The following is a 26,028-nucleotide window of genomic DNA, read 5'->3' on the forward strand; positions in this document are numbered from 1 at the left end:
TCTGGCCAAACTGTGAATGCCTTTTAAAAATCTATCTGTAATAAATAAATAAATAAATAAATAAATAAATAAATAATAAAAATCTATCTGTGAGTCTAGGAGGGGCTAAGACAGGCCTAGAACCCAGAACATACTAATTGGCCTACCACCCACCAGCAGCTCTAAAACCTTTCTTCCCTCGGTTAAACAGGTGAGTGCATCTCAAAGGAGCCGGCAATAGGTCAAGATGGCAGGTCACATGGGAGTTGGAGGGAAAGAGGACAAAGGGAGTTGAAATGGGAGTTATACCAGATCTCTGGTGACTCTGCCCCTGCTGGAAAGAACTATCTTTGGGATTAAGTAGGGGACACCATCACCACCCAAGACCTGCAGTGGGTGTCTGGAACAGTGAATGGTACCTAACTCTATAAATAGTATGTTTTTTCTTATACACACATACCTATGATGAAGTTTAATTTATAAATTAGACAATTATATTAGGCATTAACAATAACTAATAACAAAATAGAACAAGTGTAACAACAGACGATAAGAAGTCCTGTGAATGTGGTATCTCTAAATATCTTCCCATACTGCAGACTCACCCTTTTTCTTGTGAGGATGTGAGAGGAGAAAATGCCTACATGAGCAGGAGGAGATGAAGTGTGGGGAGTGGTGTGGGCGTGTGATGCAGCGTTAGGCTATTACTGACCTTCTGACGTCATCAGAAGGAGGATCACCTGTTTCAGAATTGCAGTTGACCGTGGGTAACTGAAATCTTAGAGAGAAAAATCATGGATGGCAGGGGAACTACTGTATGTTTTAATGTTTCAAGAGGGCAACCATCATAGTCTTTCAACACGAAACAAAGCTCTAACTGGCCACACTTTCCTTCCATTTATGCATCGATCGTGACTCCTTCCTTAGGACTTCATGACAACCATGGAGCGTATAAGCCAACAGGTGATGTGGTAGAAATCTAACGCAGTCTCTTCTTGGGTACAGGAGCTATACCACGACTCTGCCTACACTGCATGATTAAGATATATGGTGACCAGAAGGATACACACCAAGCTGTTAAGAGTGCTTGCCTCTGGAGACGGGGTATGTGCGAGACAGAGGATCGGGCTTTTATGCCTTGCTTCTTTATTACTTGATTTTTTTCTTAACGAAGCATACTTTTTTTAATCATAAAAAATACCGCAGACTCATGACGAGGGAAATTGAATATTCTAAGCAACAACAGGGGCGCCTGGGTGGCTCAGTCTGTTAAGCATCCAACTTTGGCTCAGGTCATGATGTCACGGTTCGTGGGTTCAAGCCATGCCTCGGGCTCTGTGCTGACGGTGAGCTCAGAGCCTGGAGCCTGTTTCAGATTCTTTATCTCCCTCTCTCTCTGACCCTCCCCTGCTCACACTGTCTCTCTCTCTCTCCCTCTTTCTCAGAAATAAATAAAACATTAAAAAAAAATAAGCAACAACAATTTCGGATGGATAGCATTCCTGTCGTGTTTAAGGATGATTAATGCTATTTTTAACAGTCATTCCCTGAAACTTTTCCCCAGCTCCCAAGGGCTCAAGTTACCCATGGACATTTCTTTTTTTGGGTCTTGGCTGCTGTAGGTGCCTAACAAACTGTTAGTGTTTCAAGGAAGGAGAATGGTTTTCTATTATAGTATTTCTGATGAGGGAGCATAAGGCAAGCTGCCAGGATGCAAACACCCTCCCCCCACTCCTAGATTGGATACGTGTGATACTCAGCACTCTTGGCTGCCCAAGAACAAAGGAAAGAAAAAAAACAAATGGTTAACTGACAGAGATCATAGTCCTGCAGGACCTAAGTCTCCATCACCCTCCATAGTGACGTGGGAAACAAAGGCAGAAGGAAATGGCAGACAGAACTAAATTTCCTTATAACCTGCGGTCCATTGACAATACTTGAGGCTGGCAGAGTAAAAACGTTTCTCCAGAAAACTCCTCACAGTCTTAATGTTAATGTTTTGCTAGAGGGAAAAACAACCTCAGCTTGACAATAGCTAGGCCTCCACTATCTTGGAGTCTTCTTTAGCATATGAAAATCTCACTGAAAACTTTCTCTGGACTTTACCTCCCCCAACCCCATAGTATATAACCAGTTTCTCCTCATGGTCCCTGGGCAGCTCTTCCTGCCCATGGGTCCTGTCTCCGTGCTTCAATAAAATTACCTTTTTGCACCAAAGATGTCTTCAAGAATTCTTTCTTGGTTGTTGGCTCCAGAACCCACGAACCCCACTATCACCCTCCAAAAACCCTCATCATTTTACACACACAAAAATTCCCTCCAGCCTTCTGATACCATTTGGAGATCGTCAATCCTGGTATTAACTCCAGAAGCCATTTCCTTCCTCTCCTGTGGTGTCTCAGGACAGGGATAGAGTGAGGCCCGGAACCTGGAACATACAAACACAGCCTGATGAACATCGAAGTTTCGTAACCTATCCAATCTACATAACCTCAGAAAGTAATCTTAATGTACTAGAAGGACCTAAACAGGATTAGTTCAGACTGGTGCCCTGATCATGAGTAACTAGGAAGTGTCCTATAGATACAGCAGCAACATTTGAACAATCTTGACGTCCTCTGCAGCTACTAAATTTCCTTACATTAAAATTTGTAAAACTCAGTAATCCAAGTCATATTATAAGCTATGAGAGAAAAATGGCACGGAAAAGAGATCTTATGGGCAGAATTTCAGAAAAGCTTACAGGCACAATGCCTATGGCACACTGCTGGGTACACAAGCCCATTGTCCTAGAACAATGCAGCATTTATAAACCATGAGTCCTGATTACTTTTTTCCAAAGAAAGGAAATTGTGGTTTTGACAGTACTTTTAAAAGCAAACTGAGGCCATCCCTAATTGTTTAAAATATCCCTAACCTTATTAGAAGATATATGCATTGCGTCAAGGTAGGCTAAAAGGGCTATTGTTTCACTATTCTGTATCCTAAGGTTAAACAGTCAGACAGCCTGACTACACCCTCAGGAAGGCACATATCTCTTACCCCTCGCAGATTTTCTTGACTCTGTTTTTCAGCTGATCACCTTGGAAGAAAATGATGAATACAGACTTGTGCACGTAGTCACCCTGGGTCCCAAACCAGAAACAGAGAATTCAGACTTCTACTCTGGAAGAATATTTCTTGAATAACCTACTTCCTTGGTTATAGAGGAACCAAGGTGATAGAGGAACAACGGGAGTCCTTTAAGGATATGGCAACCCTGCAAACTATTATCCTCGATCCATTTCTTAAGCTCCACTATAAGAACATTTGTCCTATAATCTCTAATGCACAGAAAACTTTCTGTATTTGTTTTTAAACTCAACTGTGAGCTGAACACAGATGCTCAGATGATTCTCCTCATAGTACAATATAGCCCTTTTTACCAATTCAACTTCAAACCTTATACTACCTGAGTGATGTAAGTACGGAGGAGAGGAAAGGAAGTCATTCCTGCTTATTCCCATGCTTAGAAATTCCCAGATAGAGGAAACTGAGTAACTCTAAGGAATGGAGGGTTTGGGAAGAATGTCGATGTAGAATTTCATGCTTCATGCTAAGTTTGATCGAAGGGGCAGGGAGGAAGGCAATCTATTCCAAACACCAAGTTTACATGCAAAGTCTGAGGCAAGGACTGCAGGGAAAGATCAGAAAAATAAGCTTAACTGCGTGTTAACTGGGATTGTCTCTGGTTGCCTGTATTTCTCATATTCCTAGAGTTTTTACAATAAAAAGCAAATGGACTTTAGAAGGATAAAAGGAGATGAGGAGTGAAGACAATGACGCTACCCATCTTAAATTCCTCATTCTCCAGGAATAAACTGGAGCACATTTTTGTGCGGCGGCTCTGCTGTAGCTAGCCAAACCCCCTTTTCCTCAATTTGTTGATAACAGTGTTTCTGTTGCCCAGAAACTTGGCTGAAGATTCCTAAGGACAGTTCCACAAGAGGTGTGACTGCAGACTGCAGGGTCTCCACAGGCCAAGCACAGGCTTCGGGGAGTCTCCTCTGGAGGGCCCGCTGTACCCTAAGCGCCACCACCCTCCTGTTTAGGAGGATAAAAGGATAAAAGCCTCAGATTTTCAGCTGCACGACCCCACCCACTCTGAGAAGTCACAGATTCAATCTCTCTTCTTAGGTGGAGCAAAGAATACTAACTTAAGAAAATCCAAAAGATCATTTTCAACAGAAAAACCAAGGCCACGCTTCTAAATAATATCAATACTAAAGGGAAGTAAATTTTCTTTGCAATACGTTTCATCCTCCTTGTGATCCTTGAAATCAAGACTCAGGATACTTAGTGTACGTGAGCACCAAGATCAGATACTTTAGCTAGATCAGTATCTAACTAAACATCAGATACTGATGTTTAAGAACTCTGTCCCGTTCTGTCAAATCCCAAGATATTCAGCCGTTCCTACTCTGCAAAGCGCTGGGTGGGGAAGATCAATCTATCTTGCACAGTGTATTATTTTTAAATTAAGTTTCTAAATCTCCCAACAAACAAGTAGACAAAAATCCTTACCAACTAAAAATTTCATCAACTTATCAAGCTCACAATTTAGGAACTCTCTCCTCATATTGATATTACCGAACGTGGAACCGGATGTCTCACCTTAATTGTCATAGAAAGTTGATTTCTTTTGGTCTCAGATAAGTAACAGAGAGCATGTAAAGCTGAGGTTTAAGATAACTGAAAAAAACATATTTACAACCCAAATAATACCTACACAAGTGGGGCTTGAAAATGTCTAGGGATAGGGCGCCTGGGGGGCTCAGTCGGTTAAGCATCTGACATCGGCTCAGGTCATGATCACACGGTTCGTGGGTTTGAGCCCTGCATCGGGCTCTGTGCTGACAGCTGGGAGCCTGGAGCCTGCTTCAGATTCTGTGTCTCCCTTGCTCTCTGACCCTCCCCTGCTTACGCTCTCTCTCTCAGAAATAAACATCAAAAAAAATTTAAAAAAAAAGAGAAAATGTCTAGGCACTCATCAGTATGCATCATGTGTACACACACGATGGGAGTTAAGAGGAAAAGAGCAGTGTTTCAAATGTGCAAGTCAAAGCAGAAGTAAACATAAGGGCTCCTCTGTGGGAGCGTCAGACTCAGGTGGTACCATGCAGTGTCACTGCTCTGGGCTCCCTTTACAAGACCTAGTCCACAGGACACAATTTCCTTGTCTTACAGTCACAGGATCCTCCAGGGGGTTCTCGATTTCAGCCTGTCGCAGGAACACATTCCCCCGGCACACCCGCCAAAGCATGCGCTCAAAAGTCGGGATGCGCTCCCGGTTAATCACACCAGCCACGAAGCTGTGGGGAGAAGAGGCATATGGGGATCTCTAGCCCATGCAACGGCACGGAAGGCTTTAAGACAAAGAAGAGAAGCGAGAGGAGAGGGACACAAACAATAAACACAAGACTACGCAATGTTGCGCCAAAAGGGCTCCCAAAGTCTTATTCCCGGACCCAGGAGAGGGCTGACAGGACAACTCAGGAACTGCATCCAAAGTGACTTAGGAACACCTCTCAAGGGGCTCAGAAGAGAACATATCCTGGGAGCCAGTGAATTGGCCAGGCTCACTGCTCTTTTGAACAGCAAAAATGAACCTGACCCCTCCTTCCCCGCCCCCCCCAAAAAAAGGCCTGTGACCCCACTGACTTATGGAGGCTCGCAGCAGTACCTACCCGAGCCTTAACGGTGTGCCTCTTCCCATCTCACTCGGCTCCAAGAGGGATGAGGACTCTTCCAACAGGTCTGGATCCGCCATCTGCTGATGATGCAATTCAGCCTGAATTCACAAATCAATTAATATCTAATGAAAATAGTTAGTGGCATGCAGGGAACGAGGAACCGGGAGATAAGTTCAGAAAATAAAGACAAGAGAAAAAAAAACTACCAGAAGAGAAGACATATCCACAAAAAGAAGACAAGAATAGGGGAAGAAAACAAAGGAAAAGAAACAAGAGGTAGAGAAAGCTTCGTCACCCCAGTAAAGCATCCAGAGAAATCGTTTTTGAGGTAACAAAGAAAGAAAAAAAACACTACATAATGGTGATATGTATAAATCTGTTACTTAGGTGGAAACCATTTTTCCTCTGTTTCCCTGAATGAGCCACGAAAGTACCAAGAAATACTTTTGCACACAGACGGAAGCTGCAATGTTTCTTCATTTTCAGCAAAACCAAAGCAGCTCTGAAGATACTCTCAACATCAAATTTCCAGGCAGCTACAAACTAGAATTTTCCCTGTGTGAGAATGTGAAAGATGGAGACTCTCTTTCCAAGGAGAAAAGCAAGGCCCCGCCACTGTCCTGAGCAGTGTGGGCTGGAGAAAGGTGGAAGGGGTATCTCCACGTGACTGGGTTTTCCATGCTCTTCAAAATTCACAACATGAGAACTTTCAGCATGGCCACTGTAAAAATACAAACCATGGGATTTAAAGAGTATTTCTTTGGGGGAGCCTGGGTGGCTCAGTTGGATGAGTGTCCGACTCTTGATTTTGGCTCAGGCCATGAACCCAGGGTGGTGGGATCGAGCCCCACGTCAGGCTCCATACTGAGTGTGGAGACTGTTTAAGATCCTCTCTCCCCCTTTCCCCCTCTGCCCGGCTTGTGTGCTCTCCCTCTCTCTAAAATAAAGAATATAATAATAATGATAAATAGTATTTCTTTCTCCAAAAGGAGAAGCAGCATATTGCCTGGGCAGGGCTGGGCCTTGACTGCATCAATAAAGGGAAGAAAAAGCGAAAACATATCTGAATGTCTTTGTTTCCAACCAGGAATCTAGGAATATTAAAAAGTTCATGTCAGGCTATATAGTTTAAGGGTCACTGAGAACATAGCTAAAGCCAGTAATCTAAATCAAGTGAAGAAAAAGTAACTGATCATAAGCCAATATAGAACATGTGGGATAATTTAATTGTTTAGATTTAAAATGATTTCCACCATGACAGTTTATACAATGAAATGAAGGAAGAGAGGGACCTTCTCAGACGGAGATCTATACTTCCTAGACTCTCTTTGCCCAACACATCCTAACACCTTTTATTCTTATCCGGAAGGTCTGAGAAGCTCTCTAAAAAATAAAGGCCAATCCACTTCTCTACCACCTGGTCTCCTCAACTTTAATATCCACACACTACCTGTTTGACCAAAGACCAGAGATATGCCAGAAAAATCTTCCTTTTCAAAAGCAAAACTAAGCAAAAAAATCGAGAGAATTTTTCTCTATCATCTTCATTCCAAACATCAGTTTGATTCTATTCCTGTTAACCCTGAGATCAAAAAATGTCACAAGGGGGGGCGCCTGGGTGGCTTAGTCGGTTAAGCGTCCGGCTTTCGCTTAGGTCATGATCTCGCGGTTCGTGGGTTCGAGCCCCGCATCGGGCTCTGTGCGGCCAGCTCAGAGCCTGGAGCCTATTTCAGAGTCTGTATCTCCCTCTCTCTCTGACCCTCCCCTGCTCATGCTGTCTCTCTCTCTCCTAGAAATAAAATTAAAAAAAAAAAAAATGTCACAAGGGAACCTCTCTTGATAAGTCATAGGAAATGTAAAGTGAAGGGGTGTGGGGGAGGGCTTCAGGATTGAGCATAAACCTGAGTATAAACCAAATGATTAGGCTAAAAGCCTTAAAAAAAAAAAAAAAAAAAAAAAAGAGAGAAAGCAATTTTTGGGGAAGCAAATTCTAAGAGCTGATGCAGGATCAACGTTCAACCTCCACACACACACACACACACACACACAAAAAAAAAGGAAGGGCAGGCTCTGAGTACACCAGAAGGCAGAGAAATACTGTCATGATCTATGAAAAAGTTTAAGATGAGATAATGGGGGCACGGGTTTCCACTTGCTATCAAACGGAAAATTAGAGGGCTTTTTTTGGTTTCTACTTAATATCAAATCAGCTGATTGCAAGCCACAGGCAATCTATTTTAAGGATTTAGATGACTACCTCATTTCAACTTGTTCTTGGGATGTCCCTCAGCAAAAACCAGTGAAACTGACTGCTACACACAAGACTCCTGCCTACTTCCCTACACGGTTCACGAGACCTGGCTAAAGTAAACCCAAAAGATCAGACTCAGTGCAAATATATGTGTTCTAAAGGGGACAACTGCTAGAACAGCAAAAAGCACTGGGCAACTAGAGTCCTCCAAAAACTGGATCTGGGGACTCTGTGGGCATAAAAAGAACCCAGTGGAGGGGCGCCTGGGTGGCTCAGTTGGTTGGGTGGCTGACTTCGGCTCAGGTTATGATCTCGCAATTTGTGGGTTTGGGCCCCGCATCAGGCTCTGTGCTGACAGCTCGGAGCCTGGAGCCTGCTTTGGATTCTGTGTCCCTTTCTCTCTCTGCCCTTCCCCTGCTCACACTCTGTCTCTCAAAACTTAAAAAAAAAAAAAAAAAAAAAAAAGAACCCAGTGAAATAAAATCAAATGGAAACTTGCAATAATAATCTAATTAATAATATCACCACTTCATATTTAAGAATCCTAAATCTTAGAGAGGGGAGTAAAAAAAGTGTTTAAATAATTGTGCCTTATGAGGAACTAGGAGGACCTGAACCACTCACTGAGGGCCTTTAAAACAATCTCTAAAACTAAATCCTATTCTGGGCTCCCTAATAACAATAACAACGCGGCCAATGTGCCTCTAAATGACTTGCTACGTTCCCTGGTTTACCTTTTCCCCCCATCAGAACACTAAAACCATGCCCTGAAAGAGGAAGCGGCAGAATTTCAGCGGCTCTCTCTCTACACTGAAATAGAAGCAGCACATCCGGATTCAGCTGCATTAATTACCAAGAGCAAATACTCTTACTTCCATCTACAGCGAGAGAGAAAAATCACATTTCATTACTTACGGTATTCACCCAAGCCCCAAAGGAGATGGCAGATGGGAAAGAAAAGTAAAGAAGAGCAGATGGATGGAAGACTCAGGAGGAAAGGAAGGCAGGGACCTGCATGCCATTAACCATTACTTTTCCAGTCTTCTTTACGTTCTCATGTGTTAGGGTGCTTATGGTAAAAGATGCAGAGAGCCCTCTTCAGCTCTCACAGTTCTTCATAAGCAAGAAGACTGAGAAAAGGATAATCATTAACAAGTCATTTTTAATGCTCTGGACGAGAAATGACTAAGTCGAATTTGTAATCATCTTAAATCATAAGAATATCCAGTTTACGCTTCCTCGTCCCCTTCCAGACACCTTGCCAATCATGACCACTACGCCTAAAGATGGAAAGAAAGAACCCTTTTCTGATTTGGCCATTTTCTGCTAACTCATTATTATAAATTATTGATCATGGTCCACCAAAGTATATAAAAAAGAAGGGTTTGAAACTGGTTGTATTTCAGGTCATTTGCAAACAGTGGGATTTCAGGCATGGAAGGCAATCTCATGAAAAAAGTTCCGTTTCTGAGATTTGTGGGTCCCATGTTTCTCTCTCTTGCACTCTTTAAAACGTGCCCTCACGTGCACAGGTGCACTTACTCTGTGAGGTCTTATCGCCTGTCATGGGGGCAACGGCTGAGACTGCTTCGTGGGACCAGCTGGTCAAGGGACATTGAAAGGGACCTGGCTGAACCTCTGGGCCAGTGATGGGAGGAGGCAAGGCACTGACTGCACTCGGAGAGGAAAGGTAGAGGGGCCCTTGCCAGAAGCCTCCTTATGCGATGGTGAGGACCCGTGTAGGGACATGAGGGGTTGATGACAACAGCAGCCAAAGAGCCTCTCACAGCCCAGGACTTGGGCTCAAAAGTACTTCGAGATTAAAAAACAGAGAGAGAGAGAGAAAAAAATGTTTTGTGTGAGTAAGGGGAAAAACAACCCACCATGGATTTACTGGGCATGAAGGTTGTAAAGACTTCCAGCCTGCCTTCTCAGCATGGGGGTTTCGTGCTTAGACTTATTAATCACAAAGAAAATTCCTAAATCTAGAACTTATGATTTTAACACTTTGGTCATTTTTCCAAGTGATTTCTCTTATTAAGTTTTAATGTTTTGTTTGTAAATAACATTAATAGTTCAAGTAACGGGGCTCCTGGGTGGCCCAGTTGGTTAAGCGTCCAACTTTGGCTCAGGTCATGATCTTGAGGTTTGTGAGTTCGAGCCTCGCATCAGGCTCTCTGCTATCATTGCGGAGCCCGCTTCAGATCATCTCTCTCCCTCTTGCTCTGCCCTTCCCCCGCTTGTGTGCGCACATGCACACATGCACACACTCTCTCTCAAAAAAGTAATAAACTTAAAAAAAAATTCAAGTAACTATTGCTCATAAGGGAGTCCATCTGTCAGTCCTTATTCAGAATTTCTCACAGAATGAGTTAGAAAAGGAAACCTATTCTAGCCCTTAAACTCAGGAGGCTAAGAAAAACATTGTCATACATTTTAGCAACATCCTAGCTATAAACTAAGACTACATCAAAAAGGGAAGGGGGGTGCAAAAGAATTAAATCGCAAATGATGTTAAAAGTACCTGAGCTTTGATTCTGAGGCTAGTTTAAATTGGATCTGTGAGATGGTAGCTTGGACACATTTAGAAAAGCACCTATCTGTGTGAGCCGATGGAGACACTGTGCCCTGGGATGTTTTCTGATTTGACTAAGTAATACATTCCTTGAGCACAGGGACCATGCCTTACTCATCCTGTGCCTCACAGAGTAGGTGCTCATTAAATGCTCAGTGGATTAGTGAATATAAATACAATGATGTTTAAGCAGTGAGCAACTGGAATTCCAGATTATTTGCTCATTAAAACGATATGGCATATGTGGCCATGCCTGTTGCAAAAGACCTGAAACACTTGGAAAGAGTTAATCACACTGCCCCACACCTTCTAATTCGATGAGATATCAGGGACTGGTGAAAGAAGTCCCATGAGTCTCAAAATTCTCAACTCAGTGAGCAAGCCAAATATTCACACCAAACTGCTCTTGACATACAGCCAGACTCTGATTCTTGGGATAACTAGGCAATTAAATTCATGAGCTTTTCCCCTTTCCCCAACAGACTTTTTTAATTAGCATGGCTTCTCTGAGTCCATCCTTAGTTACTGAAGAATGTATCACATCTTTGGCTGACGTCCTTGAGCCCAGTGGTCCACAAACTAGTGTGCCTCAGAGTCTCCTTGTGAAAACAGACTGCTGGGCCCCACCCTCAGGGTTTCTGATTCATGAAAATCTGGAGTGGGGTCTAATGATCTGCATCCTGACAAGTTCGTAGGTGAGGCTCATGCTGCTGGTTAGACAGCCCCTGCTCCAGTCCTTAAAAGAACGATATTAAAAGTAGAACTGAGAATACATCAGATGCTAACTAAAATGGGCCCTCTATTTTTAAAGAGCTTTGCCAATTTTGCTGCTGTTGAGCAAAGAAAATAAAGAACTTTATGAAAAGCACACTGAAGAGTGGCTGGAACAGTAGCAGAAGTGTCTGATATTGCTAATCTGGCGGCAAAGGCACCTTACTGTAAAAAAAGAGAGTTCCCGATACGTTAGGCCATCAACAAGGCCAAATCCAGGCTGAAAGCTAAGACTCCTCTCCATGTTTAATGAGAAGGAACCCTGCTGAAAGCCTTGCTCCAAAGCCTTTCTGTGGGCTCACCTCAGCAAACTGTCATCTGTCACCTCCTACATTTTTAACCTAGGAACTGATTTACGTTCTTCCCTATAAGGTAGTGTGATTGAGTTTCCATGAAAATCCAGGAATTTCGAAATAGGCATCCTACCAGTATTTCCATACAACATAAAGAGAAACTCTTGAAAAATTAAAGTGTGACTTGTGCTATGTGGATAGTTACAAATGTGCTCATGGTGGATAAGCAAACATAGAGAATAAAATAAAAATAAAAATTTGATGACAGAGTTTTGGAGATTAAACTTTTGTTCTAATTTCGTGTATGGCTGAATGTTTCTTGTTGCTTCAACTTTTACCTTAAGCATTTACTTACCTCAAAATATAATGACAAAATTTCAATCATATATATATATATATACACACACAACTACTTTAGGGTTCCTTTCCCCATCTTGCGATGAAAAATTGCAGAAAATGCAAAAGCATACAAAACCATGACTGGCTGCGTACTGCATGAGAAATGGAACATAATCTGACATTCCTTCAACCAAAACGGTGCGAAAATGGTATTGCTTTCAAACTAGCAAATTAAAATAATTTTTGTAATAACAGCATGGCCCACTTGTGCGGGTGTAATATCAGCTGCTCAAATGCTAAAAGAAACAATAGTCTGACCTCATCGAAAAACTGCTGAGTTTTGCGAAGTATAAATTTTAATTCAGTCAGTTCCAGGAAGTTTCTCTTCAGAGCTTCCTGGTTTGTGTTGATTTCCTTCAGTTCATTTTCAATCTTCTCAAAATTGGCCTACAGAAGAAAATAAATAAATAAAATCAAACTTATTAACTCAGACTAAGCTCAATGTGCTTGATCGGAAAGACAGGTGAATTTATCCATCCCACAGAACTCTTGCCACCCCAATGGCTCAAACATATTTCATGCCTACCCAGAAAATATGCGATTTTACCAGGACAACTTTCTTTATGCAGTTTTTTTGCTTAACATCATGTCTTTATCTATAGGTTCTATTATACACTAAGTTGAATTTCTCAGGGGACTTTGGATGAATAAAATAAATACTGAAAAGTCTACTGGTTATTCATTTAGTCTATGAGATGAATAGATTACTAGATAAGTTGATGTTAATCCAATAAGGTTTCAGTAAGGCAATAAACATTTATTTGGTGGCATGTGATACTGTTCAAGATAGTGCTCTATAGTAAGTTTTCACAAGAAATTTAGAAGCAAGAGACAAGGTGGATAAGGACAGCAAGAATTCCTCTACTCTCCATCCACACGGGAAAATAATTTCTGCTTTAAGTAAAAAGAAACTTATCTCTTACTCAGAAGAATTGTTTACCTCTAAATCAATCATGTCCCGGGGGAAGGGCACCTCTGGGTTTTCACCAGTATCCATAATTGGGATATTAGCTTTTCTTATCTCTTTCTCAACAAATCCTAAAATGACAGAATCAAAACATTCATGTATAGCATAGGACTGGAATTGCCAGTATTTGAGGAAAAAAAATAAGACCCAAACCTGGCTAAAAAGAGCTTCATTCCCAGAAAGTTACTTTCATATAAAGGAAGCAGAACATGTAAATCCTTCTTTCTCCACGTTCCTCTTCCTCCACTGCACACACTGTTAACAATCACAGCTACCCCAGAGAGGATTATCATCCCACTGCTGTCTTCCTTCCGTCTTCTGATCTTAAAACTGGACCTCATCTGCTTCAGTTCTCCACCCTCTGCAACTACTGCCCCAGACAGAGCACAATAGTTCTCCTTGTAGAGCAGAGCTACAGAAGAGCGTCATTCAATAGAATATTTGACATTTAGCACACTAGTGAGCAGCTCCAGATCAAAAGGGTCTCATCAAATTTGAAAAACAACCAGATCAGTTTTAACAACACAAAAAAACAAAAAGCATGACATGGAATAAGGCCCCCAAATACCAGGAGAGAAAAGTGACAACTAGTAACTTTTCTAGGGCTGGGACCAAGTTCACCAATCAGCTAAAAAGCCAACATAGTATAGTAGTGAGATCATGGGTTTCAGAGCCAGAGAGAACACCCTGGATTCAAATACTAATTCCAACACAACTGTTTATGTTCCTGGCAAGCACTTAACCTCTCTGATCTTTGGTTTCCTCACTTATTTATTTATTGCTTATTTTTTAAGTAATCTCTACATCCAATGTGGGGCTCAAACTCACCACCCTGAGATCAAGAGTCAGATGCTCTACTGACTGAGCCAACCAGGCTCATTTATTAAATGGCTTCCTCATTTATTAAATGAGGTAATACCCAACTGAAGGAATATTGTGAGGAAATGAATGAAACAAAGTACATGAACTCAACTTTCAACAGTACCCTAATAAATGTGTTAGTTTCTTCCTTCATAAAAAGCTCAAATTAAAAGGTGGCTATGTTGACATCTAAAATAGATGGTGGGGTGCCTGCCTGGCTCAGTCAGTGGAATGTTTGACTCCTGATCTCAGGGTTGTGGGTTCAAGCCCTACCCTGGATGTAGAGATTGCTTAAAAATAAAATCTTTAAAAGTCATAAAAAATAGGTAATATTTTAAAATAAAAAATATATAAAATAAAATAAAAAGAGTGGTCTGGGTCCTATCTCTCACAATTCTATAATGCAGTAGCTACAGCAGTAGCTATAAAACCCTTCCAACAAAAAATAACCAGTGTGTTCAGCGTGCAACCTTATCATCTCAAACAAGGTTTCCATTAAGCACCACTTAGCCCCGATACCATAAAATCTACTTGTACATGAAAAATTCATCTTAATATCAGGATCACAAGACTATTCCTCCTTTTTCTCCTGTAGTATTTTCTTATTTTGTTAAGAGGACTAGCATCTCGAATTTCAGACAAATGACTCATTATAGGAACATCATACAGGACCAAAAAGCACATACGGAGCTTTCGATCCATTTCTTCACATCTTCTAACTTCATTCACAAATTTCCGCTGGAAAACATTCACATCTGGATTTAACTGCAAAATAAGAACACAATACCAAATATTTTTTAGAAAGTTTTTTTTTAAGGTTTATTTTTGAGAGAGAGAGAGAAAGCACATGCACACTAGCAGGGGAGGGGCAGAGAGAGGGAGACAGAATCCGAAGCAGTCTCCAGACTCTGAGCTGTCAGCACAGAGCACAATATGGGGCTCAAACTCACGAACCATGAGATCATGACCTAAGCCGAAGCTGGACGCTTAACTGACGGAGCTACCCAGGCACCTCCCAGATATTTAAATACTGCATCTATTTCCTCTGTTTCACAAGCAACACATTCTGCAAAGCAAACCTAATTTTGTGTCAGTGTATGATGCAATCATGTGATGCAAAAATAGTCTACTGCCCTACATAACTTGCTTCAGGGCCAATCACACCAACTGAAGATAAAAACCCCTCTCTCACTGTGGCATTGCCTCCATTGGAATGGAGACAATTAGACAAAGCACTGTGGTGCAAGATGGTCTTCCCAGGCCAGTCTCAGTGAGCTCCCCCAACCAAAAATCTGAGCAATGATGTAACAGAAGCTCTGCTCAGTTTTCCTTCTCATCCTCCCAATCAGGAGAGACAGAAGGCAAACATCTTTTATTCTTCTGTCCCAGGACCTTCGCATCCTAGGGGACAGGCTGGTTTATTCATTCATATATCACAACTAATTTTCAAAGCAATGTGACAGATATTCTGGGAAATGCAAACAAGTTCCTACTTACTAAGAAGCCTTTACTAAGGCAATCTAGTAAAGAAAAAATAAACACAACCAATTAGGATAGCATGTGATAAATTCTATAAAAGTAATACAAATAAAGAACTATAACTACTCACTCAACATTTATGGAGCACCATCTATACAGCACTGTATTTAGGCACTGGTATCAATACAAAAGGATATGTCTGAGCTTTGAGGAGCTATCAGATCCATGGACGAGACAGACACAAACTAATAAATGCAATTTGTTGTGATAAATGTTATTTTAAAACAGTAAATATTGTTGTCAGTTTCTTATACAGTTAAACCTACCTACATTATAACTAAGCATTCCACTGCTAGGTATTTGCTTAAGGCAAATAAAAACATGTCTACAGAGACTTGTACAAGAATGTTTACAGCAGCTTTATTTACAATAGCCCTAAACTGGCAATGTTCCAAATATCTAACAAAAGAAGAATGGATGAAGATGTTATGGTGTATTGGAATACTACTCACCAAAAAAAAAAAAGCAACTACAGATACACATAAAAACAGATAAATCTCTTGGGACGCCTGGGTGGCTCAGTCAGTTAAGCGTCCGACTTCGGCTTGGGTCATAATCTCACAGTTTATGAGTTCTAGCCCCGCATCAGGCTCTGTGCGGACAGCTTGGAGCATGGAGTCTGCTTTGGAATCTGTGTCTCCCCCTCTCTCTGCCCCTCTCCCACTCGTGTTCTAGCTCTCAAAAATAAATTTAAAAAACATTTAAAAACCCAGATAAATCTCAACATAAGGTTGAGTGAATGAAGTCAGAATAAGACTTTGCAATGTAGGATTCCATTTACATCAAGTTCAAAACTAATCTATGATTGTAGCAATCAAAACAGGGGTTATCTATAGTGGGTGGAGAATGACCAGAAGCAGGCACATAAAGCACATATCTTTCTGGGCTGATGGAAATATTCTATATTTTGACTGGGGTAGTAGTTGCAAAGGTATAAAAATTTACCAAAAATCATCAAATTGTACTCTTAAAGTCTATGCATTTCAGTGAATATAAATTTAACATCCACAAAAAAAAAAAAAAGAAGTGGGAGGAAGAAAGAAAGAAAGAAGGAAGGAAGGAAAGAAATGAACATACATAGGAGTAACTATGAGGAAAAAATGGGTAAGTGGAATAAAAGAACAAAGGATACACCTCTGGGACTCTGGGAGATAAGGCAGAGTTCACCAAGCAGAAATAGGCAGAATGAAGCAGAAAGACCTTGGGAAGTGACTCAGAGACATAAAAAAATCAGTATTCAGAGAAGGGGAAAAAATATTCCATAGGCAGAACGGAATCAAGTAATTTTATTTTATTTTTTTATTAAAAAATTTTTTAATGTTTTATTTATTTCTGAGAAAGAGAGAGAGAGACAGCATGAGCAGGGGAGGGTCAGAGAGAGAGGGAGACACAGAATCCGAAGCAGGCTCCAGGCTCTGAGATAGCTGTCAGCACAGAGCCCGACGCGGGGCTCGAACCCACGAACCATGAGATCATGACCTGAGCCAAAGTCAGACGCTTAACTGACTGAGCCACCCAGGCCCCCCACAAATAATCTGATTTAAAAAAAAATACTTTTTAAACATTTACTTTTTTGAAGACTAATATTGTGCATGAAGAATAAATTGTAGGAGGGGCACATTGATAATAGAGAAACTATTAAGGACATTATCTGTATTATTATATTGATATTAAGGGAATCTAAGGCAAAAAGCATTATTAGAGTACAAAAATCATTACAAAATGTTAATAAGAACAATTCCCATTCCCAGGAAGATGCAACAATCCTAAATGTGGATATCTCTAATAAAATGTTTTTTTTCACTGAGTAGGCAGTTATCTTAGCCTTTGATTCAGAAATTTCCACTTCAATAAGTATGACACTAAAGTTAAAGTAGCCACAAGACTCCTGGTAACTTTACTGGTTTCATTATCTGGAGGCAAAGTTCAACAGTAACCAGTTTCAGGTAAGGCACCCCAAAATATTTGGGCAAGGTATCCTTAAAATATTTCCAACAGAAATTAACAGAACCACAAGGAGACACTGACAGATCTATGTAAAGGAAATTTTAAATACAATTTTAAATTACTCATATATCATCAAGTCAATTAAATATATATATTTTTAATTTGAGAGAGAGTACTAGCAGGGGAGAGAGAGAGAATCTTAAGCAGGCTCTACACTGACCGAGGAGTCCGACGTGGAGCTCGAACCCACCACTCTGGGATCATGAGATGAACCAAAACCAAGAGTCAGACACTTAAACAACTGAACCACCCAGGTGCCCTGAGTCTACCAAATATTAACAAGGATAGAGAAAATGCGAACCAATAAATGAGAGAGAGAGACTCTCAAACACACACACTTTTTATCCTAGCATCCAACAGTTTTTTTTTTTAAGTTTATTTATTTGAGAAAGAGAGAGAGAGAGAGAGAGAGAGAGAGAATGAATGGGGGAGGGGTAGAGAAAGAGGGAGACAGAGAATCCCAAGCAAGCTCTGCATTCTCAGCACAGGGCCCCACTTGGGGATCAATTTCACAAACTGTGAGATCATGACCTGAGCCAAAATCAAGAGTCAGATGCTTAACCGACAGCCACCCAGGCACCTCTATAGTTCTCTTTTTAAGAATTCATTATGGGGGCTGAGGTTTAAGATAACTGGAAAAAACCATATTTACAACCCAAATAATACCTACACAAGTGGGGCTTAAAAATGTCTAGGCGCCTGGGTGGCTCAGTCGGTTAAGCGTCTGACTTTGGCTCAGGTCATGATCTCACAGTTCATGGGTTTGAGCCCCGCGTTGGACTCTGTACTAACAGCTAGCTCAAAGCTTGGAGACTGCTTCAGATTCTGTATCTCCCTCTCTCTCTGACCCTCCCCCGCTCACACTGTCTCTCTCTCTCTCTCAGAAATAAATAAAACATTTTTTTAAAATAAAAAAAAAAAGAATTCTTTATGAAGGGCACCTGGGTCACTCAGTTGGTTAAGCATCCAAATCTTGGTTTTGGCTCAGGTCATGATCTCATGGTTCATGAGTTTGAGCCTTGTGCAGAGCTCAGTGCTGACAGTGCAGAACCTGCTTGGGATTCTCTCTCTCTCTCTCTCTCTCTCTCTGGCCCTCCCCCATGCTTGCTCTGGCTCTCTCCCTCAAAATAAATAACTTTATGAGACTGACACACTGCCCACTGCACTAAGGAGGCACCTTAAATAAACTTAAAAAAAAAAAAAAACTCGGGGCGCCTAGGTTGCTCAGTCAGTTAAGTGTCTGACTTCGACCAAGTCATGATCTCACGGTTCGTGGGTTCAAGCCCCGTGTCATGCTCTGTGCTGACAGCTCAGAGCCTGGAGCCTGCTTCAGATTCTGTGTCTCCCTCTCTCTCTGCCCCTCCCCTACTCGTGCTGTTTCTCTCTCTGTCTCAAAAATAAATAAACTATTAAAAAAAAAAAAACTTCATTGTGGAAATTGACCACAAGATAGGTCATACAGCAGATTTCAGTAAAGAATTGATATTGGGGTGCCTGGGTGATTCAGTTGGTTGAGAGGCCCAGCTCTTGATTTTGACTCAGGCCACGATTTCATGCTCATGGGATAGAGCCTTTGATTGGGCTCTGCACTGGGTGTGGAGCCTGCTTGAGATTCTCTCTCTCCCTCTCCCTCTACCCCTACCGTTTGTGCTTTCTCTCAAAAAAAAAAAAAAGAAAAGAAAAGAATCAGCATTATACAATGTCCTATGATAATGCAATTAAAGCAATTAAGTTAGAAGGAAACAATCTGCAAAACTAAAAGGTAACTGATGGAATGGGAGAAGATATTTGCAAATGACATATCAAATATTTGCATATGACATATCAGATAAAGGGTTAGTATCCAAAATCTATAAAGAACTCATCATAATTCAACACCCAAAAACCAAATAATCCAGTGAAGAAATAGGCAAAAGACAGGAACAGACACTTCTCCAAAGAAGACATCCAGATGGCCAAGTGACAAAAGAAAAAATGCTCACCATCACTCATCATCAGAGAAATACAAATCAAAACCACAGTGAGATACCACCTCACACCTGTCAGAATGGTTAACATTAACAACTCAGGCAAGAACAGATGTTGGGGAGGGTGTGGAGAAAAGATCTCTTTTGTACTGCTGGTGGGAATGCAAACTGGTGCAGCCACTCTGGAAAACAGTATGGAGGTTTCTCAAAAAATTTAAAATAGAACTACTCTACAACTCAGCAACTGCACTACTAGGTATTTATCCAAGGGATACAGGTGTGCTGTTTCGAAGGGGCACATGCACCCCAATGTTGACAGCAGCGCTATTGACAATAGCCAAAGTATGGAAAGAATCCAAATGTCCACTGACAGATGACTGAATAAAGAAGATACACAATGGAGTTATTACTCAACAATCAAAAAGAATAAAATCTTGCCATTTGCAACTATGTGGATGGAACTAGAGGGTATTATGCTAAGTGAAATTATTGTGAGAAAGACAAATATTATAGGACTTCATTCATATGAGGAATTTAAAATACAAAACAGATGAATATAAGGGAAGGGAAGCAAAAATAATATAAAAACAGGGAGGGGGACAAAACATAAAACTCTTAAATATAGAGAGCAAGCAGAGGGTTGCTGGAGGGGTTGTGCGAGGGGAGATGGGCTAAGCAGGTAAGGGGCATTAAGAAATCTACTCCTGGGGTGCCTGGGTGGCTTAGTCCGTTAAGCGTCCGACTTTCGCTTAGGTCATGATCTCGCGGTTTGTGGGTTCAAGACCCGTGTCGGGCTCTGTGCTGACTGCCAGCTCAGAGCCTGGAGCCTATTTCGGAGTCTGTGTCTCCCTCTCTCTCTGACCCTCCCCTGCTCATGCTGTCTCTCTCTCTCTCTCCTAGAAATAAATAAAAATATTAAAAAAAAAATCTACTCCTGAAGTCATTGTGCACTATATGCTAACTAACTTGGATGTAAATTTAAAAATTAATTAATTAAAATAAATAATTTTCTAGAAAAATATAACTTAACCAAAACTGACAAGGAAAAAACAACAACAGAATAAGCCTATAATCATTAAAGAAATTTCAACAGTTAAAATATATCCATCTAAAAAAATATCAGGTCTAGGGGTGCCTAGCTGGCGCCTAGTGGTGTGGAGTGTGGGACTCTTGACGTTGGGGTCATGAGTTCAAGCACCACACTGGGCGTAGAGCTTACTTAAAAAAATAAGAATAATAATAAATAAGTAATAAAGAAGTAAGAACATCAGGCCTAGAAGGTATCAAAACAGGTTCTACTAATCTTTAAAAGACTAGATAAGGCCAAATCTTTGGAAAATTACTGCAAAGAGGAAAAACGAAGGAACGTTCCTCAACTAACAAGTAAGACTGGCCAGTTATCAGCTTGATACATGATGAGAATAGTTTGAGAAAGGACAGTTACAAGCCAGTATCACTCATCAATACATTAGTCTCCCCCTTCTTACTCCCGGTTTTAGTTACCTGCAGTCATCTGTAGTCTGGAACCAAGTGATCCTCCTGACATACGGTCAGAAAGCCAATAGTAGCCTAACACTACATGACGACCCTTAGGTCATTCACCTCACTTCATCTCCTCACATGGGCATCGGGTCATCTCACATCCTCACAAGAAGGGTAAGTACAGTAGAAGAAGATATTTTCAGTGAGAGACTACATTCACATAACTTTCATTACAATAATTATAATTGTTCTATTTTATTATTGTTGTTAATCTCTTACAATTGATAAATTGTAAATTTATGATAAATGATAAAGTTATCATATATATGTATATGTGTATACACACACACACACACACACACACACGATGTACATATCTAGGATTTAGTACTATCTGTGGTTTCAGACACGGTGGGTCTTGGAATGTACCCTCCACAGATAAGGAGGGGACTTTACTGTGTAAGTGAAAAAAATCCTAAAACAATATTAGTAAACTGAATCCCCAAATTCTTTTGAAATACACCTCATGAACCAACTTGACTTTACACAGGCTTGCAAGGAGGATTTTACATTAAAAAAAAAAATCTATACAACTGGCCAATAAGCATATGAAAAGATGCTCCACATAATTGGCCATGAGGGAAATGCAAATCAAAACCACTGTGAGATACCACTTCATAGCCATTAAGATGGCTATAATAAAAAAAATTTTAGATGAAAAATAACAAGTGTTGGTGAGGAAGTGAAGAAATTGGAACCCTCGTATGTTGATGGTGGGAACGTAAAATGGTGTGGCTGCTGTGAAAAGCAGTCTCCTGGAGGCTCCTCAGAAAACTAAACACAGAATTCACACACGACCCCGCGATTCCACGCTTAGGTATACACCAAAAGAAATAAGCAGTCAAACAAATACTCGTACACAAATGCTCACAGCAGCATTACTGACAACAGTCAAAAAGTGGAAAGAACCCCAATGTGTTTATCAACTGATACAGTATATGCATACAATGGAATATCATTCAGTCATAAAAAGGAAAGAGGTCCTAATAGATGCTACAACCTGGACGAATCCTGAAAACAATATGCTACAAAAGGCAACACACTTTATGATTCCAATTACATATAATGTCCAGAACGGGAGAATCCACAGAGACAGAGACAGATTAGGTGGCTGGCCAGGGCGGGGGTGGGGGAAGATGGGGAGTAAATATAATGGGGTACAGGGCTTCTTTTGAGGGTACTGAAATGTTCTGGTTAGATAGTGGATAGTGGCTGCACAACCACTGTGAATACACTGAAAACCAATGAATTGTACACTGCAAAATGGTGACTTTTTTTTTGCTTACCTCAATTAAAAAGATCACAGGCAGCAGAGTTAGACAGTCCCAGGGTACAGCGGTGCCTGGGTGGCTCAGCTGGTTGACTGCCTGACTGCTCAGGTAATGACCTCACAGTTTGTGGGCTTGAGCCCCACGTCAGGCTCTACACTGACAGGGTGGAGCCTGCTTCCAATTCTCTCTCTCCCTTGCTCTCTACCCCTCCCCCACAAAATAAACTTAAAAAAAAAAAAAAAACATTCCAGGGGTACAGATCTGTGTGTCCTGGGTAGATATTTTCATCTATGGCCCGGGGTTCTAGTCTACACAATGAGAACGGCAAGTTCCACCATTCAAAAGTGGTTCTACTTCTCAGGGTTACTGGGAAGAATGCCTACAATAATAATGTAAAATACTCAATATGGCATCAAAAAAAATGCAAACTGTCATTGTGACTGCAAGTGTAAGAATAGAGAAGTATGTCAAAGAGAAGGGTGGATGAGGGGACAGACAGATAAGTCACACAAGATTTTTAACAAGCTGAGCAAGGAAAATGTCTTACTCAATCGTCTCTAAAACCCAGAGTGGTGGTATCTTTTCCAGAGAAGATAGATAACAACTCTGTCTATCTCTCTTATATTGAAACCACCCACTTTAATATGTTGCACATTTTCAAATGAAAAATAGACCCAGTAAAGAAAGTTTCAGGTACATGCTGAAGCATGGATGAACCTTGAAAACATGCCAAATGAAAGAAGTCAGTCACAAAAGGCTATATATTATACGATTCTATCGACATGAAATGTTGAGAACAGGCAAATCCATAGAAACAATAGATAAGTGGCTGCCGGTGGGTAGAAGTGGAGGAGGTGGATTGGGAGGAAACAAGCAGTGACTGTCAAAGGTGACAGAATTTCTTGTCAGGGTAATGAAGTTCTAAAAGTGACTATGGAGATGGCTGTGTAACTGCATACACTGAAAATCACTGAATTATATACTTCAAATAGACAAATTATATCTCAGTAAAGCTGTTTAAAAAAGACAGGAGGAAAAAAATCTGGATATGTAATTTACCAAATTAATAGATTAACAGAAAAAACAGGATACCCTCAATAAATGAAGAAAAAGTCATTCAATAAAATTCTGCAATCATTTGTGGCAATAACTTCAGAAAATCAGAAATTCAAAGAAATCTGAATAATTTAATAGACTTTTCCAAAAACTTAAGAGTAAGCATCTTATTTAAATTGTGAAATAATGGCTTAGTCGGTTAAGCATCAACTCTTTTTTTTTTTTAATATTTTTAAATTTATTTCCAGGAGAGAGAGAGACAGTGTGAGCAGGGGAGGGTCAGAGAGAGAGGGAGTGACAGACTCTGAAATAGGCTCCANAGTCCTATGTTGGGTTCCAGGCTAGGTGTGAAGCCTACTTAAAAATAACAAAGAAATAAATAAATAAAATTGTGAAATATTGGGGTGTCTGGCTGGCTCAGTCACAAGAGCATGCAACTCTTGATTCGGGAGTCATAGAATATGACCCCCATGTTGGCTGTAGAGATTACATAAATAAATAAATAGTAAGTAAACTTAGATTCCCCTTAAAGTGAGGAGCATAGACAAGAATGCCATGAGACAGATATATAGCCTTACTTCTTATTAACAAAAACCCCAGGAGTACCTGGGTGGCTTAGTCAGTTAAGGGTCTGACTCTTGGTTTTGGCTCAGGTCATGATCTCATGGTTCATGGGATCAAACCCCACATCAGGCTCCGCACTGAAAAGAGTCTGCTTGGGATTCTCTCTCTTCTCTGACCCTTTCACCCCCCAAAATAAATAAACTTTAAAAAATTTGTTTAAGGCAGTTACTGCTCAGTTGAAAAACCACTTTTCCCAGACTCCCTTACAGCTAGAATATGCCATAATTCTAGTCAACAAAAATGAGGAAACTCTCCTGAGGATTTCGGGGAAAGTTTTTTTTTCTCCTGGTAGAAGTACTTCTCCTTTCTCCCTGCACTTCCTTTTTTTTAAATTTTTTTAAAAATGTTTTTATTTATTTCTGAGAGAGAGAGAGATAGCACGAACAGGGAAGGGTCAGAGAGAGAGGGAGATACAGAATCTCAAACAGGCTCCAGGCTCTGAGCTATCAGCACAGAGCCCGACGTGGGGCTTGAACCCATGAATCATGAGATCATGACCTGAGCCAAAGTCAGATGCTCAACTGACTGAGCCATCCAGGCGCCCCTGCACTTCCTTCTTCTTGCCTAGAATATGGATGCAATGCCTGGAGCTTTGGTGGTCACCTACGAGGACAAAAGCCAAATGGTTGTGGATGGCAAAAAAGAAATATAGAATGATCTTAGGACACTGGTGATAGTGTGAAGCTGGGCTTCATGTCACGTGAGAAAGTACACCCCTATCACTTAGGTTTTCAGTTACACATAGCTGAACACAATCCGAACCAGCATTAGTTTGCTGTTACTTTCCTTCATCACGTTAGTAAAGGTCCTAATGTACATGGCAAAATAAGAAAAAAATAATAATAAAGATCTGAAAGGAAGAAACAGCTTATTCTTCAATAGTGCAGTAAAAAAAGATGATACCAAACATAGCAAAATATTAGCAAGTGGTGAATCTCTATCAGAGTATTCAGCCTTGAAATTTTTCAAAACAAAAATTTAGGGGAAAATACTAATAAGCAAAAAAGAACAATTAACTTTACATGTGACAACATATACCATAAACAAAGGGAAAAGACAGGGGCGCCTGGGTAGCTCTGTCGGTTAAGCGTCTGACTTCAGCTCCAGTCACGATCTCCTAGGCTGTGAGTTCCAGCTTTGCATCGGGCTCTGTGCTGGGCTCTGTGCTGACAGCTCAGAGCCTGGAGCCTGCTTCCTGATTCTGTGTCTCCCTCTCTCTCTGCCCCTCCTCCACTCACACTCTGCTCTCAAAAATGAATAAATGTTAAAAAAATTGTTTTTAAAAAGGGAAAAGATAAGCCAAGTTATCAGTAAAGGATTAGAAAAAGATTAGCTTCCAAAATACATGAAGAACTTTTACATATTCTTTAAGTCAGTGAGCAAAAGATAAGCAACTCAATAGAAAAACAAGCAGATGATCTGGACAAGACATTCATGGGAATGAAACCCATTATATCCCATAAACAGATAAAAAGATACCAAGTGTACTAATCAAGAAAATGCAAATTAAAACAACAAAAATCCAGCACTTCACAACCCTAACAGTTAAAGAGGCACACCATACTCAGCAATGCCCTTCTTAGTTATAATCCCTGGAGCACCAGCAAGGCCATGAGATCAATACTCTTTACACATTAACACTTAAACATCATTGGTCTTTCTCATCCTCGCTCTGAGGAATATTCAGTGAAGTTTTCCAGAAGCTCATGGGCTACCTCACAACCGGATGCTGCAGAAGCAGAAAGGAGAATCCAGCTGTCTTCTATTAAATTCAGACATTAAAGAGATTTTCAACAATATAAAACCAATGCAGTTCTTCTATTTTGGAAAATAGAGTTATTTTTCAAAAAGATGCTATTTATAACACATAGCAGGTTTATTATTGTGACTTTTTAGATAAATAAGAATTTTAAGTGTATCTTCACTTTAATTTCCAAAATAATAAGTATTGATAGCTATAACCCATATAAAAGCTCGTTAGGATCCTCAATCATGTTTTCAGAGTGTGAAGAGGCCCTTACACCAAAAATTTGGAGAACCACTGCCCTGGACAAACTACCACACATGAATACCGGGAGACGTATACAAGCATCTTCCTTGAAACTCTGTAATAACAAAGAACTGCAATTAACTTAAATGTTCATCAGAAGGAAAAAATTATAAACTGTGTATATTCTTACAATAACTATTGTAA

General features: G+C 40.6%; 1 protein-coding gene across 4 annotated transcripts in view; it reads right to left on the reverse strand.

The window, feature by feature from the left end:
* The window catches only part of ATP6V0A1 (ATPase H+ transporting V0 subunit a1), a 57,589-nt gene that overhangs the window by 26,861 nt on the left and 4,700 nt on the right, over positions 1-26,028 (reverse strand). For 2 of the 4 annotated variants that reach the window (XM_077779105.1, XM_077779106.1), the window contains exons 3-9: positions 14,515-14,593; positions 12,941-13,038; positions 12,259-12,387; positions 5,706-5,788; positions 5,204-5,330; positions 3,022-3,104; positions 2,314-2,407 (exon numbers count right to left, since the gene is read on the reverse strand). In XM_077779105.1, the coding sequence (XP_077635231.1) occupies positions 2,314-2,407; positions 3,022-3,104; positions 5,204-5,330; positions 5,706-5,788; positions 12,259-12,387; positions 12,941-13,038; positions 14,515-14,593 (693 nt within the window). Of the gene's footprint in view, positions 1-2,313; positions 2,408-3,021; positions 3,105-5,203; positions 5,331-5,705; positions 5,810-12,258; positions 12,388-12,940; positions 13,039-14,514; positions 14,594-26,028 lie in introns of all 4 variants that reach the window. The other 2 variants (XM_077779104.1, XM_077779103.1) reach the window with 1 other exon arrangement.

This window comes from Crocuta crocuta, unplaced genomic scaffold (assembly GCF_008692635.1).
Source record: "Crocuta crocuta isolate KB4526 unplaced genomic scaffold, BGI_CrCroc_1.0 scaffold68, whole genome shotgun sequence".
Classification (NCBI taxonomy): domain Eukaryota; kingdom Metazoa; phylum Chordata; class Mammalia; order Carnivora; family Hyaenidae; genus Crocuta; species Crocuta crocuta.